Source organism: Monodon monoceros, unplaced genomic scaffold (assembly GCF_005190385.1).
Source record: "Monodon monoceros isolate NGI ecotype Baffin Bay Population unplaced genomic scaffold, NGI_Narwhal_1 Super_Scaffold_14, whole genome shotgun sequence".
Classification (NCBI taxonomy): domain Eukaryota; kingdom Metazoa; phylum Chordata; class Mammalia; order Artiodactyla; family Monodontidae; genus Monodon; species Monodon monoceros.
The window spans coordinates 2,751,230-2,770,491 of record NW_021703770.1 but is presented as its reverse complement, the minus strand read 5'-3'; the positions used below and the strand labels follow the sequence as shown (position 1 = coordinate 2,770,491).

General features: G+C 52.7%; 1 protein-coding gene across 8 annotated transcripts in view; it reads right to left on the bottom strand.

The window, feature by feature from the left end:
* Window positions 1–19,262, bottom strand: part of COL22A1 (collagen type XXII alpha 1 chain) — a 254,177-nt gene that overhangs the window by 131,799 nt on the left and 103,116 nt on the right. For all 8 annotated transcript variants that reach the window (XR_003793573.1, XR_003793575.1, XM_029222987.1 and 5 more), the window contains 6 exons: window positions 17,849–17,902; window positions 16,964–17,017; window positions 15,852–15,905; window positions 13,901–13,945; window positions 4,582–4,635; window positions 3,868–3,912 (listed from right to left, as the gene is read on the bottom strand). Coding sequence is in view for 6 of the 8 variants with exons in the window: in XM_029222987.1 (XP_029078820.1) it covers window positions 3,868–3,912; window positions 4,582–4,635; window positions 13,901–13,945; window positions 15,852–15,905; window positions 16,964–17,017; window positions 17,849–17,902 (306 nt within the window). In the remaining 2 variants the exon portion in view is untranslated. The remainder of the gene's footprint in view (window positions 1–3,867; window positions 3,913–4,581; window positions 4,636–13,900; window positions 13,946–15,851; window positions 15,906–16,963; window positions 17,018–17,848; window positions 17,903–19,262) is intronic.

Sequence of the window (19,262 nt, the reverse complement as noted above, 5' to 3'; positions counted from 1 at the left end):
CCAATGTTCCCACACGTAGCTTGGAGATATGACTGCATTTTCCCTAGAGGCTCGCTCAGGGAGCACAGGAAGCCTTGAAAAACTACTGTTTAATAAGTTGGCAAAGAGTAAATGAGTTGCTGGATAAATAGGAAAGCATCTATTAAACCCTAAGGCCGAGGAGTAAGAATGAAGGACTCAGGGCACATCTGTCACCCTTCATTGCATGTGAGGTTCTATCTTACGGACAGGACCTGTTTCCTCTGACTGGTGCGGTCACAATTCTGATGGTCCCACTGCTTTCTTAGACTTGGAAAAACTCACATCTCTTTACATAGTATCAGGTGTTTTTTCTAAAACCTCAATTAAGAATGTCTTTTTAAACAGACTATTTTTAGAGCAGTTTTTAGCCACACAGCAAAGGTGCGTGGCAAGTACAGAGTTAATGAGTGTGGGTTTTCCTTGCTGTACCTGCCTTTCTGTTTCTCACATGCAATAACCGGGTCCTGCCTCAGACACGTGTTTCCATTCTCGCTTTTCCTTTCCATGACGCCACCACCCACATACACACGGGTGCACACACGTGCTCACACACGGCACTCTTTATCACCCTATATCCTCTCCACACACTTCCGTGACCTGGACGCAAGCCCAGCTGCACGCAATCAGAACCCAGCTCGGGTGTGTCTTCTCCATTCCCCCATGAGCCTGCTTCAACTCTCCCAAGCAGAAGTCTTTTTTCCCTTCACTCCCCCAAACCTTATTAATATTTTGCTAATATGATTGTTAGAAGACATTCTGAACTATACCGTAATACTGTTGTGTGGCTGTCTTAAATGTACAAAATATAATATATATAAATATTGATACATATAAAATATATACATAAATATATATTATATATAAATGACAGAGAGAGCATTATGTGGCTGAATAATGAATCTTTTGAGGTTCATAACTGTGTCTTTCTTCTTCTTTTTTTTTTTTTTTTTTTTTGCGGTACGCGGGCCTCTCACTGCCGTGGCCTCTCCCGTTGCGGAGCACAGGCTCCGGACGCGCAGGCTCAGCGGCCATGGCTCACGGGCCCAGCCGCTCCGCGGCATGTGGGATCTTCCCGGACCTGGGCACGAACCCGTGTCCCCTACGTTGGCAGGCGAACTCTCAACCACTGCGCCACCAGGGAAGCCCTCTTTCTTCTTTTATTTACACCCTGCCTCATTATTACGTTTATTTGTATTGTCTTCATTGTTGCATTTCTCATCATCATTACACCACAAAAGTGCATTTCAATGATAGCTATGAAATCAATTAATCAACGCACGTTTTCTCACTTGCACAGGTAATGTTACAGACTATGAGATCAAATGTATTAAACCATTATTAAGGAAAACTAAGATCCTATAGTCCATCCATAAGAATTGTGTATGTATAGCTAATAGTTATCGGATCCTTTTTAAACGCCTGGCCTTGTTCCAAGGACTTGACATGAAGTAAATCTTTTCCTCTCAGATACTACCCTACCTTAGAGATGAGGACACTGAAAAAGCTAGTCTGTCCTTGAGTCACTTTCTTTCCACTACGAGGGTGTCATGTTTTTCAAAGATCTATTTTATCCCTTGGGGGAGTCAGCCTCCGAGATGGGCCCTGCCTCCTGGGATTCACATCCTGTGCAGGACCACGTTGTACCACTGCTCATCTATGTGGCCAGTAACGCACAGCAGAAGTCCTAGGTACTGCTGCAGGATGAGGTTCTAAAACATGACTGTGGATTCCCCCTGCCAAACCCCAGTCTCGGAGAGCTCACAACGCACTCTAGGGAAGTGATTTCCACTTCTGTGAGCAGCCCTAGGGAGAGGACCGTGTAATGAGGCCAATGGCCACCAAGGAACTGGGGCTTCCAACCACCCTGTGAGTGAGCTTGGAAGTGGATTCTTCAGGTGACATAACTACACCCCGGCGACAGCTCGGCCTCCTGGGAGGCCCTGAGCCACAGGAGCCCGGCCGTGCCGCTCCTAGGTTCCTGACCGTCAGAAGCTGGGCGAGACCACACTTCCCAGGTTCAGGGTGATTCGTCATGCGGCAGAAGATAACTAATGTAACCATGGAGTCAATCCATTAAAACTCTTAATACAGAATAGGTGGCGCACCCCCGATACTGAGGTCTGCAGTGCATCATCGTACGGGCAGGTAGATCTCTGCACCTTGGTCTGTAGCCGCTGTGGCGTCTTCAACAAGACAGCCTACTTCTCTGGGCCCCTGCTTTCTCATCTGTAAAGTTAGGGGGGTTAAAAGGTCAGCTCTATGGTCCCAATGACTTTCTCAAATTGTAAAGCAGCTAAGATTTGTCCCAGTGATGTTCTCTCAGAATGAGCTAAGACGCATTCTATCACCTGAGAACCACTGGTTTCTCGACTCTTCCACTGAATGCCCCATTTCATACCGTGACCCTTGACCGCATCTTCCCACTTCTGCTGCATTCATCATAACAAGCAATGTACGACTCAGCTGCCTACCAATCAGGAGGGGCCACACACCTCTGTAAATCAAGTGGAAGGCTGGAATTTATAACGCACACGCACACACACACACAGTATTGGGAAAGAGTTGTCACCTGGATCCAAACTTTAGGACACATTCCCTCTTCAGGACTTGAAATAAACTATTTATTTTAGGATTTAGCATCCCCTGTCAAGGAACTGCAAGAATACATTAAAACCCTGACACTAGGATAACATAACAATGTAAATCTCAACTCTAAAAATACTTCGAGAGAGAATAATTAACTCAGCTAGAATTGAAGCCCAAGTGAGCAAGTTTGAAAGAGATCAATACTCTCCAGCCACCTTTCCTAAACAGAGGCTTTTTTAGCTTGTATATCTTTTTATTTATTTATAACTATAACCTGTCTGCTTCGGTAAAGAGTCAGAGAGCAGCCTTTTTCTTTCCCTTTGTTTTCAGCATGTGCCGAGCGAGAACTCGTCTGGATAGGGCAGTGACCTTCACCTGAACCCTGCAGTGTGATGCTGAGAAGCGCGGCATCCCTGGTCTCACCCTCCTTGGTTTAGCTGGATTTCTCCTGCTCCCCCCCCAACCTCTCTCCTAGCTGCTCTCAGACCCAGAGTCTGATGTATCTCCTAAGGGCCTAAGATCTGGAAGAAAATCTTTCTCTTGTACTCAAATGCAGGGCTCTATTTCATGACTCCTCCCACTATAATCCAGAACACAGCACACCTTCTTAGTTTCCCTCTGTGACCCTGAATGCCTGGGAAGGTTATTACCTTCATACAGTTTCACCGCACTTCACAGTTTACAAAGAAATTTTACATGCAGTTCTTTCTGTTGAGATAAAGAAATCCTAAGCGCAAATTCAGTGAGTTAAGCCTTGCTGTGAAAAAGCTCTAAAACAGATGACCAGCAGGGTGAGATAAAACCTTCTTTTATTTATGAAATATCCAACACATTTTCAGGAGTATAATTCTGGTTTAAAAAAAAAACAACAACTAAATGTTGCAGAGGAGAGAGAAGGAGAAAAGGAGAGAGGAAAAGGCGTCTGTGCGGTTTCCTTCTGCGCTTGTTCATATTCTGCGTTAGAACAAAAAGCCTTTTAAGGGCAGCACGATATTTTAACATGTCCGGATGTTATAGAATAGGGATTTCTGTTTGTTTTTTAAATAGATTTTTATTCCTAAAAGTAGAAAAACATGTTTCAGTACAATAACCAGAAATTTCTTGTAGGCTGAGTTCTAATGCCTGACTCACCACCTTTGTCTGCACTCTGTTCCCAGAACTCCAGCCTGGGCCCTCCAACACACACCCCCCAGGCCCTGATTCATTCAGCTCACACACCTGCTTGTCAAGAGCCATCTGTCACCCCAGGGCCTGGCTTACCTTTTCTCCCCGGGGCCCTGGCACGCCAGGAGGGCCGGGTCTTCCCTGGAGGAAAGAAGGAAAGGGAGGCCATCAGGGGCAGCAGTGGAGAAGGAAGAGGCTGAGGCCACTGCACCTCCAAATCTGTACCTGGCCTTTTCCCCAGAAGGCACAGGGCCCCTTTGACAAGGCTTCCCAGACTGCACTTATTGCTAGAAAGTTCTTCCTCAACTAACCCAATGCCACCTCCATGTGGTCCCCTTTGGACTCATAGACGCATCTTCCCACGCCATCCTACACTTGCCTTTATTTTCCACTTAACAGTGTATCTCAGAGAATATCACATCAGGACATTAGAAGCTCTGTTAATTTCCACATTAATTTTATATTATTCTCCTGTATCTATTGATGAGCATTAGGGCTGTTAGTAACCTTTTACTCTCGGGGACAGGACTGCACTGAATACAGCACCTTGAACACGTGCGCGTCGCCCATGGCCTTTACGTTAATGATCACGTGTCGTACTGCTGAGGTGAGAATGGATTTAACGTGGTGTGTTCTCTGGAATCCCTCCACTCTGGCGTGGAGGAGTCCACGTGTGGCCGTAAGCTGGGGGCTGGTTGCTAACCCTCCTGGAACCCCCAGCCGAGTAGGACAAAGGCCACAGCCCCCAGGCCCTACGAGTTCTGCACAGGCCCCAGTCCCGTCCGGCCCCCGGAGCCAATGCCTGCCTACCTGCTCTCCAGTGTCCCCGTGCTTCCCGGGGAATCCATCCAGGCCTCTCTCCCCCTGGCAAAAGAAGGAAAGAGAAGAAATGAACAACAGAGGGACGTCCCCGGGGTCAATGTCATAAAAGAGGAAAGGCAAGCAAAGGCCCTTAGCTCCCGAGCATGCTCTGTTCTCCACGAGGCACCAGGAGAGCCAAACACACACACACAGCAGCCGAGAGTTTATGTGTATTGGGGGTCAAAGAGCATAAGTTAAAGGTCAGGGAAACCACATTCCCATCTCTGCTTCTCATCTAAATCTGTGACCAAGTGAAGACCACACAGCCTCTTTGAACCACACAGACTCCTTATCTCATGGGTCTACATGGGGGTCAAAAAAAATAATAAATGCACGGGGCTTGTAACGCAGCTCATAAAACTGTGGACACATTTAACACATCATTCATCCACCCAGGAAGTGTGTAGTATAAACGTCCACTGTTCGCAGTGCATGGTACAGACCTAAGGGTTAATTTGCTGGAGCACAGTGGGCTACCATCCACACAACCTCCACCCATCAGCTTATGTTCACACAGGTGTGAATCTCTTATTAGCTCTGGAATCTTGGGCAACTTGCTTCACCTCTCTGAGACGTTTCTGTTGACTGTGTTTCCTGGGGATGAAAATTATCCCTTCTTTGAAAGACACGGAGACTGAGGAGTGAGGTGACTCACCTAAAGCGCGTGCTTATGACGGCCACTGGGTAAGTACCAGTGCTCCCCTCCAAGCCATGCCTGTGGTGCTGGTGTGTTCCCCTCATGGCTGACTCGCCGGGTCCAGTGTCCTTCTCCCAGCTGGGCCCTAAGAGCTCGGCTGATGGAGAGAGATCCCTCCAAAAGGTGCGTTCATGCTGGTATCAACAGCCTGTGGCACAGCCTCCAGCGGCCCAGGTTCCTTCTTGCAGTGCCTCCATCACAGCAGCTTCTCTCGTTTCCAAGGGCCATGCTTGCCGCTGTCTGCTGCTCCTCCGTGCCCTCAGGGCGCATGTAAACGTCACCCCTTTGGCCTTTTAGTCCGGATTCCACGTCCCGTTCTTCCCCAGCATGGTCTCATATGTGTCTCCCTCACAGCTCTTAATCCAATTCGCATTTATTCTCCACGTGACCACCCTTCTCTCCCGTCCCCCAGGAGGACACGGGCTGGGTTTACTCTTTTCATTATTGTGTCCCCGGAGCCCAGCCTGGAGAGGCAGTGTGGCCCCAGTTGACACGACTGAATGATGCAGCACTGCACAAGGGAAGGATTCTGAGCTCTCCTTCTACTTCCCTATAACTTTATTTCTTAAGTTCTTTCTTTCCTTTTTTGTTGTTGTTTTTTTTTGCGGTACGCGGGCCTCTCACTGTTGTGGCCTCTCCCGTTGCGGAGCACAGGGTCCGGACGCGCAGGCTCAGCGGCTATGGCTCACGGGCCCAGCCGCTCCGCGGCATGTGGGATCTTCCCGGACCGGGGCACGAACCCGCGTCCCCTGCGTCGGCAGGCGGACTCTCAACCACTGCGCCACCAGGGAAGCCCCCCTTCTTTGTTGTTTTAATGTTGGCGTGTCTTTCAGGATGCTGTTTTGAATAAGTGAAGATTCCTGGTTTTCTGCTCATCTTTGCTCTGCTGGTCCTGGGTGCCTGCCTGCGGATGCTAACTGTATACCCAGCCCACCTCTGGTGACTGCAGGGTAAGGGGGGGCTTCTTTCTCTCAATCTGGGGGCAAAAACTGATGCTTCCCACTGGACAGTTCAAGCCGAGGTCAGGGGAGGAGACGCCCAACTCTGCTGCTCTAAGTGCGGGGCCTCAGTTAATCACTGACAACTGTCCAAGGATCCCTTGACTCCCCAAATCCACTGACTTAGACCAGCACCTCTTCCTGTTCTGCAGGCTGCACTGTAGTTTCCCTCCACTCTGCATCTATGTAAACTTAACCATATATATTTCCTAGCTTTCAGAAATGATTTTAAAATCCTGGAACAATGATGTACGCGTTTCTATTTTCAAGCACTCATATATTAACTCTTTTAAAGTCCCTCCATCACACGAAGTTCGGGGTGAACAGAGAGGAGAGCTGCCTGCAGTTTCTCTCTCTGCCAAGTGATTCCACGTGTGCTACTGCATCTTCTTTTCCTCCGAACGCTATGGGGTTGGCAGGTTTGAGGATGACTCTGATGAGGAAACGGAGGCCCTGATGTAAGCCACTTACCCCAGTGAGGTGTGACTGCATTGGCACCAGAACCTGGATTCCCCTGACCCTCAATCTTCTATGTCTACCACCCCATGGGGTCTGAGCAGGGGCCCCCAAGCATCTCTTCCATTGATTCCCAGAGCAGCTGATCTGGCAAGAACGCCAACCCCCTCATTTTACAGGGGAGGAAACTGACAACCTTAGGAGGTAGAGCTTGTCCAAGGTCACACAGAAACTTAGCAATGGAGCCAGGACTGAAGTCAAGGCCTCCGGACTTCCATTCCAGAGCTCTCCTCGTGGCGGGCCAGCCTACTGAACGTCCCCCGGGGCACTTCCACAGGGCTCAGCAAAGGAAGGAGTGTTGACCAGGCACTGTTTCACAAGTCCTACCTCGCAGCCCAAGCCCCTATTTCTTAACAGCCTTGCGCTTACTCATCAAGGTCACTGGAGCCCGGAGGCAAGACTTCTCCCAGCTGCCACTCAGGACAGCTGCAGGGTGCAGGGCTCGGGCTCGGCTGGACGTGGCATCGGCGGTCTCTCTCCCTGATCAGCACACAGAGAGTGGGGCAGGAGGGGTGCGACTGGGGTGCTGATAGGTGTGTGCCTCCAGGAGCAGGGGATGAGAGAGGGAGGGAATGAGCAGGAGAGGACGGACGAGGGACAGAGATGAGCCGAGGGACAAAGAGGCAGAGAGATGTGGATGGCGACGGAGCCGGAAGACAGAAGACGGCATTCCGAGCGGGTCTTTAACTGCAACACCCTCCGAGCCCTGCTGGGACAGGAGGTGGGGAGGAAGTCACAGGGAAGCATGGGGTCAGCGTTCAAACTAGCGCGAGCACAGCCCACCAGAAGCCTGGAATATGCAAATCAAAGCAGACTCAATCCGTGTCTGCAGCATCTTCTGGGTACCAGGAGCTGAACACACACTATCTCCTTTAAAATTCACATCAACCCTATGACACACTGTCCCTGCTTTCAGTAAAGGAAACTGAGTCTCAGAGATTAAGTGTGCCATCCTGGCTCACACAGCTCAAGAGGGGAAGATCTGGTATTCACTGCCTGAATCCTGGGGGCTTGCGGTGAAGGCAGGGGGCAGGGGGCGGGGGCTCCCCCAGGCCAGGTCCACTTGCTGTTCTAGGTCTCCGACAGCAGAGGTCACACGCAACCCGCTTAAAGCACAAAACCCGCCCACAGCCCCTGCCATCTAGGCTGCCTAGTCTTGAGGACCCTGAAATCTCCATGTCCCTCTGCACATTTAATGCGGGAGGGGGTGTGTGGTGTGCTTCTTCCACCTGGCACTTGCTCCATAAAGATTTAACCACATGCACCCAGCACACAGGAGAAAGTCAACAAATACTCATCCCAGTAACACCTGGTGGGCAACACTGCCAGCCCTTCCAGAGCTACGTGGATTGAAGGCCATGGTCTTACTGACGACTCATCGTAAGACAGAGTTGGGGGCTGGTGTGGGCGGGATGCACCATGGCCACAGTCCCTTCAAAACTCCCACTCCCTTTCGTTAAACGTTCAGGGGGTGCCTACCGGGTGTCAAGTCCTGTAGCTGCTTTCACAACTAATTTCATCGGATCCTCAGGGTCACTTCCTGAGACAGATGGTGTTACCTCTAAATGTTAGATAAGGACACAGGTCAGAGAGACTAGAAGCTGGTGTGAGGTCCCAGAGCTGACAGAGGCAGGGCCAGGGTAAGACTGGTCCTGTTGATTCCAAAGCTGGTGCTCTGACCGTTTCACTCTAGCCCCCAAAGCCTGGGCTTCCCTAGTCCCAAATCAGGGTGGGCAGGACCCCTGGAACGTCCTCCCTGGGGCCTCAGGAGCTCGACTGCCACACTCACCCACCCGAAGTTGTGTAGGAAGCACGGTTTCCAGATAGAAGAGCCGGGGCCGCTGTGTCCAACTTCTGGCCCCTAGGGAGTGGACTCCTCTCTTTGTGACTAACTAGATACACTGTACCATTTGCCAACTGCCCCAAGCCCAAAAGCCCCTGGACAATCCATTCGGGCCTCACTGCCCCTCAATCACTAGGAGGTGCTCGTGCCTCCACAGCTCGCTGCGCCTGCAAGGCACCTTCTGGAAGATGCCTGAAGCAAGGGCTAACCCCCGGCCCCCACCTCCCAGAGAAGGCCCTGCCACGTGGCTGATGGAGGTGGCCTAGCGATGCGTGGCCACTGGCTCTCTCTGGCCCAGCTCCACGTCTGGCCAAGCCAGACAGTGGGATGCGCCTGTCTCAAGGGGAAATGGAAACTTCCTTCTTGCTGATTTAAGAAATCTGAGAGGTTCACGAGAAAATAAGCTGTTTTAAGTACTCATCAGATATAAGGACTGGAAAGGAGCCTAAGAGATCATGCAGCCCAGGCTTCTTGTTTGACAGATGGGGAAACGGAGGTGCAGAGAAGGAACCAGCTCTCCCCAGGGTCACGGAGAAAAGTCGGCAAGGGAGCCGGAGCTCAGACCCAAAGCTGAGCTCGCAGGGCTCAGGTTATGCACGCCCCCATCTTTCTCTGTCGGGCTGTTTCTATACTCTCTCTTTCTCCATCTCTCTCTCTCTGACTCCCCACCCTCCATAAATATGGCATGTGTTGCCCGGCACTGCTCTAAGCATTTTACAGATACTAACTCATTGAATCCTCGTGGTAGCCTTACATAATAGATACTCTCAGCACTGAGGAAACCTGAGACTCAGAGTTAAAGTTAAACTAAACTCTCCAAAGGTCACACTGCTTGCAGATCCCAGAACTAGGATTGAAGACGCAGGCAGACTGGCTCCAGAATCACTGTGCAGGGCTTCCTCTATGCCACGATGCTGCTGCCTGGTGCAGCCTGGGGAGACTGAGGCTGATGGGTCACCGGCTGGACTTCCTCTCCTGGGGCTCCCCTGCAGGTGGGCCCCCACTTCCCGAGCTTCCCTGCAAGGTGGCGCCTGCAGGGGGCAGGGCTGTGGCCGGTCTGAAGAAACAGTTCCCGGGGAATGTCGACTGTTCAGCCCCGTGTGTCCTGCGGGGAAAGCCCAGATTGGGAGTGAGACGTTTCCAGCACCTGCTCGCCTTATAATGGGCTGCATCAGGAAACACATCGCCTCTGGGCTCAGTTCCTCCCTCTGGACAATAACGGGAAATCTCCAGGGTTATCTGCGGTCCTTTCCAGATCTGATAATTTAGAACATTGACAGGAATGCCGCGTTTCTTGGCTGGGAAAAAAGCCTTAAGACTCCACGAGCTTAATGGACAAGCCGCCCAGCATTATATGGGAAAAGGCTGTTACTTCAAAACAGAACTTTGGGAAGAACAAAGCACTGAGTGTACAGACTGAGTTTTCCCTGAAACACAGGTGGGAAAGGACACGAATGTCTGTGGATGTGTCAGTTATGTGCTGGACACTTTGATTCTGTGGTCTCATCCAAGGTTCCAACAAGATTCAGGGAGGCTGTGCACGTTTGCATTCCGCAGATGAGAACCTGAGGCTCCGGTACATCAAGTGGCCGGCCCAGCTCCTCTGGGGCAGAGCTGGCTCCCCCCAGCCCCACGAAGAGTCCTCAGCTCTGTACTTCAGTCTCGACTGAAACCCTGGGCAATGCAAATTCCTCAGAAGCTCAGTTTAAACTGCTGCGACCAGGGAGCTCAGGAGACCATCTTTCGGACGGCGCAGTGTCCCTGCTCTGCTTTCTGTCGGTGACATTTCCTGGCTTCCATGACGTGGTCCATGCAGCTTCCTGTTCACCATCTCATCCACTCCGGAGGCTTCACCTAAGCCTAAGTGCTAAAATGCATCTTCTAAATCCACCCTACGCATCTCTAAAGAAGTCCAAGTTCACACACCTGTTACTGAAGGTCCTCTGTAATCCGAGTCCGACCTTGGCTCCTGCATCACTCCTCACCTGGTGCCCAGCGCATCCGTAGATGAGGCCTGGCCAGGTGCTCCGTGTCAGGTACTACCCCAGGGCGTGAGGCCCCAGAGGTGTATGAGGTGAACAGGGTGTGAGCAGCGTGCTCAAGTTGCCAGGGGGCTACAGGCGTGTTTGGGGGTGAAAGGCAAACAAATGTGATACACGTGACCCATGAGGGTGAAAACCACAGGGGCTCCAGGGGCACGGACGTGCAAGCTCTGGGACAGGCCTGGGGACCGAGGAAGACTTCTGAGGAAGTGGCGCTTGAGCAGAGAGCTGAAGGAGGTCACACAAATATTTAAAATATTTGTAGCTGGGCGCTGGGGGGTGGGTGCATGACTGGGGAATGAATGGATGAATCAACTTAACTTTTCACATGCTCCCAGTCAGACTGCAGGCTTCTTAAGGACTGAAGTTATGCTTTTACTTTTTTGGGTCCTTTCCAGCACATTAAAAAAAAAAAAAAAAGCACTTAAAACATAGCTTCAACTGGGAGGATTCCTTCCATATTCCTTCATGAGGCAGAAGACACTTGTGGGAGGTGCGTCCGGAAACCCCAGGCACTGCGTGTGAACCAGATGACGAACAAGGGCTGGGAACAGGCTTCTGGCTCAATCCAGATCCCACCCGCGATTTTACAATGCAGGGGACTGAGGCCCAGTAAGGAGGCTTCTTTCCCTTCCTAATTTCCTTTTGCACACTCCACATCAGTGCTGCGCGGCTTGAGCCCATGTCTCCCGGACCCCAGGGTGTTTGGTGGCACGTGGTCCCCACATGAAGCAAAGCAGAGTCCTCTGCGGGTGGGGGACCCTCACGAGCTCCTGCCCGTGGGTCCTCAGATGCCGTGACGGCAGGCTTGGCCCAGCCCCGGGCCTCAGGCAAGCGGCAAAGCCACAGCCTTGACCCCTCTGTGCGGGGAGCCCTTCCCAGGGGATCAAGCATTGGGTGTCTGTGCCCTGCAGTGCTGTGTCAGTACTGCACGTGGATCTGATGCAAGGTCCCGGAGCTACTGGGGGGCTGCATCCACCTCCTGTCCTTACACGACCCAGCCGTGTCCACGCTACTGTCCTTTGCTTCGGTTCCCACACCTTCGATTCACCAGTTATCCTTCTTATGGGGGGGTCTGGTCTGAGGACACAGGACTCACCTGTTATTCACTGACTGGTCTGGCCAAGGCCTACGGAGGGCTGTCCACGCTCCAGGCTGTACACTGGGCACTGCACACCTCACAGGACCACAAAGTGAGTTGACCCTGTGAATCCGTGTGGCCCACTGAACTCCTGGGGCCTCGAAAGCAGGGCCTGTCCTCAGTCTTCACTGGCGCTGCCACCGTCAGCACAGGACGTGAGGCACCGGGCACTCAGTAACGGCTGGCGGGACACTGAAGGCCTGGAGGCCAGGGCACAGGCCTGGGTCTCTGATTGTGCCCACAGGTGACAGCCAGGGGGGTGTCTGCGCACCTGGGCCTTTGGCCGGAATCACTGGTGAGCCGGCCACGCACGCACTTTGACCATGGAGTCTCAGGGTCCCTTTTGCTGGTCTGGAGCTCAGCCCTACTGCCGGGTCCGTTCCCCAAACCCTGCCTGTTCCCACGGGGCCTTTCAAATGAGAACCTTGTTCCCTCGTGCACCAGAGCTGCCCATCAAGCCCTGTGCCTGGATCCTCAGTTATCCCAAGTGTCACTTTCAAGACTCTACCTTATAAAGGGAAGGAGCAGGGGGCCACAGAGAGGCGCTCTACCTGTAACCAAATGCACGGAGCCACATGAAATCTCTCAAAAGAACCAAGAGACGCAACTCATAATGACCATGGGGTAAGGTATTTCACTTTTTAAGCTACAGTGATTAAAATTTAATATCCACACAAACAGAAACCATGCTTTGGAGCTGAGGTGGGGCGTTATGCTAGCCTCTGCCCCCTCCTTCCTTCTGAGGAGCCTTCTGGGAAGCCTCGGGGCCACGTGTTTCCAGAGCCACACAACACATTCATTTCCTTTGACTGGAGCCTCCCTTCTGGGGGAGCAGCCTGAGGAAACCATCCTAAATTTGAAAAATAAAGCTATCGGTGCAAAAATGGTCACCAAAGCAGTGTTTTTAATCATGAAAAACTGGAAAAAAACCCTAAGTGATCAATAATAGGGGAACGGGCACATAAATCACGGTCTAGTCACACAATGGGACGCTGTGCAGCCATTTAAGATAAATCGTAAAAGTCTACAGCAGCATATGTTGGGGAGAGGCTCCATGCAGGAACAAGAGACAAGACGGATGCAAAGCAGAACATGTCACGTGTGACTATATAGGAAGACACGGGACACACAAGAACAAGTCCTACAGGGACTTGGCCACCGCAGTTGTAGCAGGATGGTGGAATTAGAGGCTGTTTTTTCCCTATTTTCCAAATATACTGAAATAAAATTAAGTTTCTTAATAACTTAGACATTCCCTATAAAACGAGAGTAACATGTACTCTAGGAAGATGGAACAGGGTAGCTGCTGCAAAAGGGTCTGGAACATGGCCAGTTTCTAGCTCTTGATCTGAAGGAGCCCCGTGAACAGATGGGCCTGGGATTCCTGAGAATTCGACACCAGCTGCTGTCTGGCGAGGTCAGGGGGGATATGCGGTCCTCACCCCCACCCAGCAGAACCCCGAGCCTTCTACGGCCTTAGCACCCATAGAAGGATCTGGTCTGAGGATTACTTGTGACCTGGCGGCCTCACTACGAAGGCACGGCCAGCCTCAGCCCGCCCTGACCACGTCACCTCGGTGGCAACGTGCGTTTACAAGTCTCAGCTGAGGTCAGGTCACACCACTTGATGCATGAGGCTAAACGTGGGTCCCCAAGGCCACAGCTGTCACCATGCTCCCTCCCTCCGTGGGACAGTCAGGTAATCGAGGTGTGGAGAACTTGTGCAACTTGCCGAGGGAGATGTGAGTCCATGGCAGCAACCGGAACTGAGTCCGGATCCAAAGGCTCTTTCAAAAACCTCTCTGGCCAGGAAACCCGAAATCCTGTCTCTGCAAGGGGACTGCAGCCCCTGCAGGTACCGAGCCCACAGCATTCTGGGCCCAGACCTTACGTTCAGAGGGCTGGGAAACTAATGCCTCCTCTGCACCGGGCTTCACCCGCCAGTGCGCGCACGCACGCACGCACACACACGTGCACACACACGCTGTCTATGGAAAGCTGCACTGATTGACTGAAACAGACTGGCAATACCTTTTCTCCTTGGGCTCCCTTTTCACCTCGTTCTCCATGGAGACCCTGGGGAAGAGGGGAAGATGAGTTGAGTAACAGGACAGCCCCGTCCAGCTTCTCTGGGCTGAGTCTGAGGCCCCCGGGCAGCCTGCCTGCCTGGGATGGCAGTGAAGGTCTGTCTCCCGTGCAGCCTCACTCTGCACAGCGGCCTGCACTCCCCCCCTCAGGCCTGGGCAGCGATCTGGGCCCCCCGCTGCGTGAGGCGTGAGCTCCCGGGGCTGGTCCTCCCGCCTGGATCATCAAGGTTCTCCCTGTTAAGACTTGAACCCACCCTGGTCCCTGAGCTCATCTGGTCAGTCGCAGGAAGGTGGCCTTGGAGTCAGTCCCCACTGCCACCCAGAGCCTGTGATTCCGTCTGATCATGGAATGGCGGAGCAGCCCAACACTGAACCTGAGACTCTGGGCCCCTTTAAGCCGCATTCCTCCACCTCCCCCAGGGACAGGGCCGCTGCCCCACCCTCCATCCACCCCACCTTCCTCAGGAGCAACACCTAGAACCTGCACTAAGGACTCCCTCCCCTCTGTGAGCAGATGCGATGGAAACGCCAGCCAAGGTGTTGGCTTCTTTGACCGCAGGATTCAAATTACAGTCCCTGCCCCGCCCGCCTACCGTCCATCCTCCTCACCAGGCTTCACTTTCCTTGAGCACTCAGCCCCACAGGACACATCTGTGGCCTCCCCCAAGCAGAATGCCAGCCCCATGAGGGCAGCGCCTCCTTTCCTTCAGTGCCGCACCCCACGGTCTGGAAGGGCAGCTGCCGCTTGATGTCCATAAACACTTGTTGAATAAGTGAGCCAAGGAATGGCTACATCAATCCCTTGGTTTGCACGAGAATCTTGCAGAAGTTCTACCTGAAGGCCACTGCCCCACACTACAGTGCAGAGATCAGAATGCACGTGTGTCTGCTCCTCTGAGATGTGTAGGGTGTGCAGTGAGATGCCGGGTCACCAGCACCCCCGCTGGTGGAAGCACGGCTTCTCCCGGGCAGGAATGCAGCTTGGTGCATGGCCCTGCAGGAGAGGCCTGAGTACGTCCTGTGTTACTAGGTGAATGCCCTGTGTCCCCTCTCTCTCCTCTCCCTTCCTGGATGCTCTAAGAAAAAGAAGTTAAAGGGGGCAGACTGCCCAGGCCTGCTTGTGGATCCCAGGAATAATACATACATCTTTGGTGCCTGGAGAAGAGGCACAGGGCCAGAGCACAGGATGCCTTCCCAGAAGGCAGAGGGTCCGCAGACCACTTAGGCCTTTGGGGGCAGCTGGATATACAGGCCATTCTAATTCCATCCAAATAATCTGGCCAGATACACAGAGGTCAGAGGTTTTGAATGCCCCTGAGGCAATGCAGGTTGCCTTGTTTGAAAAGGACCTTTAACACTGCTTCTTTCATTTGGAGATCATCTCAAATCTTTCTTAACAAGAACCAAAAACAAGGTTAGAAGCCCAGGGAGACACTTTGCTCACTATATACCATATCTACTTGTTCATCGGTTTATTCATGGGGCACTTGGTCACCAAACATCCCATGTGTCTGGCACTGTTCTAGGGGCTGAAAATTTATAATAAAGACTCCACTCCCTTCTGGAGCGGCTGACTAGACAGATTGGTAAAAATGGCTTCTTTAGGTCAAGTGTCAGAAATACCTGGGCTGCTGGGTAAAAATGCAGATTCCTGGGCTCCACACAAACCTGTTGCTTTAGCTGGGAATGGGGCCCTGGGAACGTGCATTTAAATGTGATCGCTAAGAGATCCTTTAAGTACCATAACATGCAAGCATTTCTGGTCTAAGAAGAGTCACCCATGCTTCACTGCCATGTCCTCTGTGTACAGATGTGGGATGAGGACCTGTCACAGCCTGGGTCCCAGTCCCTGGCAGAGGCGACAGAGCCCCTTCCACACAGCTGCCTCTACTTACAGGAGCTCCGACGGGGCCGGGAGGTCCGGGAAGTCCAGGAGGTCCTTGGGGTCCCTGCAGAAGTGTGTTCACAAAAAAAGGTTTGGGAATGGCAAGAAGAGGCAGGAGCAGAGGCCACACTCTGTCGGTAACCACGTTCAGGGCTGAGAGGGCTGCTTCTCACCCACCACGTGCCACCGTGCCGCCCGCACAAGGTCTCCCCGAGAGACCCCTCCACCTCCGCTGCTCCCTGCCCCACGCAGAGCTCGTGCCATCCCCTGCCTGGTGGAGCCAGGATTCACACGCAACTCTGCTCGACTTCGAGGAAGAGGAAACACTGTGCTGAGCCATCATAAGGCCAGTGCGGCTGTCTCGTTTCCACGTGCCCCGCGGCCCACGGCCATGCCAGGATCTGGCCAGGACATGTGCACAGCTCCCGGTCACATGACTGATTCCCTCAGCGCATCGCTCACACTTCGCCGTGGGGCCAGCACAGCCCAGACGCGTCCTGACAAAGCCCAACGGGAGTCTGCAGGGCCTGGAGGCCCCTCTGCTGCCCGGACCATGGGTTGCTATGATTTCTAGGCTACTAAATGGGCAATAGCTGTTAAAATCTATTAAAATTAAAATGTTCTTTTCCTCAGCCAAAGGTATCCCAATTTTTGTCATCTAGCCTACTGAAATAAAAATACAGTATACGTAAGAGAAACGCGTGCACGTGCACACGTGTGTGTGCATTTACTGATTTTAGGGAAAAACAGATGAAATTAGACATAACCTTGAGGACCACAAATAGAGGAAAAGTTATGTAAATTACGACACATCCATATGATGGAATAACACGCACTAAGAGAATGGGTGGTGTCGATCCGTACTGGTGTGGAAAGATGCGCCTCTCGTTAAAAAAGATAGATGGCAGAGTATGGTACGATTCATTTTCCATAAGCCTTTAGGAAACGTCATGGATGTGCGGACATACACACATGAGCCCGGGTGTGGGGCATGAGCAGCGTAGGTAGGGAACCCATTTGGGCATCACCTCTACACCTAAGGAAATGTTACCCAAAAAGTTCGTTTTGCATCAAGATCTGTGCACCAGGAACATGAGAGGAATAACTCAAAGCAACACTTACCCGCACACCCACCTCCCCAGGCAGCCCCGGCTCTCCTGGCTCTCCCGGCTCCCCCTGCACACACAGAATAGCATGTGGTCACAACCCGGCGGACACAGGCCCAGGCACCCGGGGCATCTCTTCCTGGAACTAGAACTCGGCACGGAAATGATGTAACCACCGGTGAGCTGAGACCCAGCTCCCCCAGACACTCTTTCTACAAGCAAAGGAGCTGATCTCCACTGCGGGTGTTCATCACCTCAATCCCCATCCACTCCTGCTGCTGGTCCAACAAAACTCAGCTGAGACAGAACAGTGGAACAAGCATAGCGGCTCGCGTGCCCATCAGGGGCCGCCAAGAACCCGAGCCGGTTTCCGTTTGGGTTCTTGCTGGAGAAGAGGGCCCCTCTGTCCTGGATCAGACTGACCCGCCTGAGTTGAGGTCACATTTTGCCTGGGGTCCTAGAGTGTGTTCCAACTCAGAGGCTGCGGGTGCAGAGGCGGAGTCGGGGTGCCCCCCAGAGGGAGGCCGGCTGGCCATGCGGGCGGCTGCTGGGGTCTCACCGACTCCTTGAGCTGTGAACTGGGGACTTGGGAACCGAGCCCCTCAGCTTGGACCTCGACTTGGTTCCAGGTCTAGGCATCGGACAAGACCTCCCATGCAGGACTGCCTGTCAGCTAAGTGAGAAAACAGCTTCCAGGGACACACAGGTGGCAGACGCCTGGTGGCAACGGCTGCTGCTGGTGACGTTATAACTATCGGGCTGGCCTCCAGGGACCTGGGAAGATCCTGGTACAAACAAGTCCCAGCTCAGGCCTGGCCCTGGCAAAAGCCACCCCACTCGAGGACAGGGGACTCTGACAGGAGGTCCCAAGCCCGGTGCTGCCCTGTGGGAACAGACGTACCTGCATGCCTTTGCTGCCGTCTCTCCCAGGGGGACCCGGCAGGCCCAGGGAACCCTAGGACGAGAGAAAGAGAACAGCAATTAGGACAGGGTGAGGACAGCACTGGAGACAGGTTCTCAGGATGCTGGTGCAGCGGAGAAAGTGCCAGACAGGCCCTGTGGCCAGGACACCACGACTCAGAGGGCAATTCACAGACCTGCAGCCTGGGCGCCTCCTGGGAGAGGGTGAGAAATGCAGATTCTCAGGCTTCACTGGAGGCCTACTGTATCAGGGCCCATGTTTTAACAAGATCCCCCAGGGGGTACATATGCACCTGACAGTGGGAGTGAGACGCCCCTGCCCCGCCCTCCCCTAACTCGCCGTGTGGCTGACCCCCCTCCAGGACCGGGGTCACACATGTCAGCACAGCACCAGGCCGGAGCAGGGTTCTTGACCTGGGCCCCATCAGCACTGGGCTGATGATTCTTTGTTCGGGGGTGGGGAGGCTGCCCTGGGTGTTGCAGGATGTCCAGTAGCACTCCCCAGGTGTGACAACCCAAAATGCCTCCAGGTATCACCAAACGTCCCCTGGGAGGTAAAACTCACACCAGTTGAGAACCACTGGGCTAGATCAGGTGTTAAAAATGTTTCTTAAGCTGGGGCAAACTCCATTCTAATGAACTGTGCAGAAGCATGTGACGGGCACGCTCATGGAGCAGCTGTGGGGACCTGCTCGACCCTCCCAACCATGCCTCCTGGAGATGGACGGGGGGCAACTCAAAAACAGGGAAATCCAGGAGCCCTCCGCTCCTGTCCAGCTCCCACACCACATGATTCAAATCAAAGGCTTCCGCCAAGACCTTCACCCCAGCTGCCCCCTCCCCATCAGTTTTCCGTGGGACACGGAGCAAGTCAGTGCCTCTTTCTGGGCTTTTCCATCTGTGAAATGACGATGTTGGACATTCAACGAATGACTGAACTGGTGAATCTATAAGTATATTTAGAAAACACTAAGGGCTGGACCCTGTAGGGAGTCTTCATATATTGTGTTATTTAGTACTCCTAATAAGCCCTCAAGACAGGTCTTATTTTCTGAAAGACACAACACACATTATATATTTCTAGTTTTTATCTATAAATTAAGATGCAACCGTGTATGTATGCACACACACACACACACACACACACACACACACACACACACTTTTAAAACTTCTACAAAGTGCCTTCCATGGTCTCAACATTCTAAGTTGTTGTGATATTGGAGAGAAAAACAGACAGAGAGACATCTCTGGCCCAGCTCTGCACCTTTCTAGCTGCATGACCCCAAAGGCAGCCACTCTGAAAGGTTGTGTGGCGCTCGCCCCTCGTCCAAGTGTGGAGGGTGACACCAGCAGGGTCGCTGGGAGGATGAGGGGGAGCTGGGGCAGTAAAG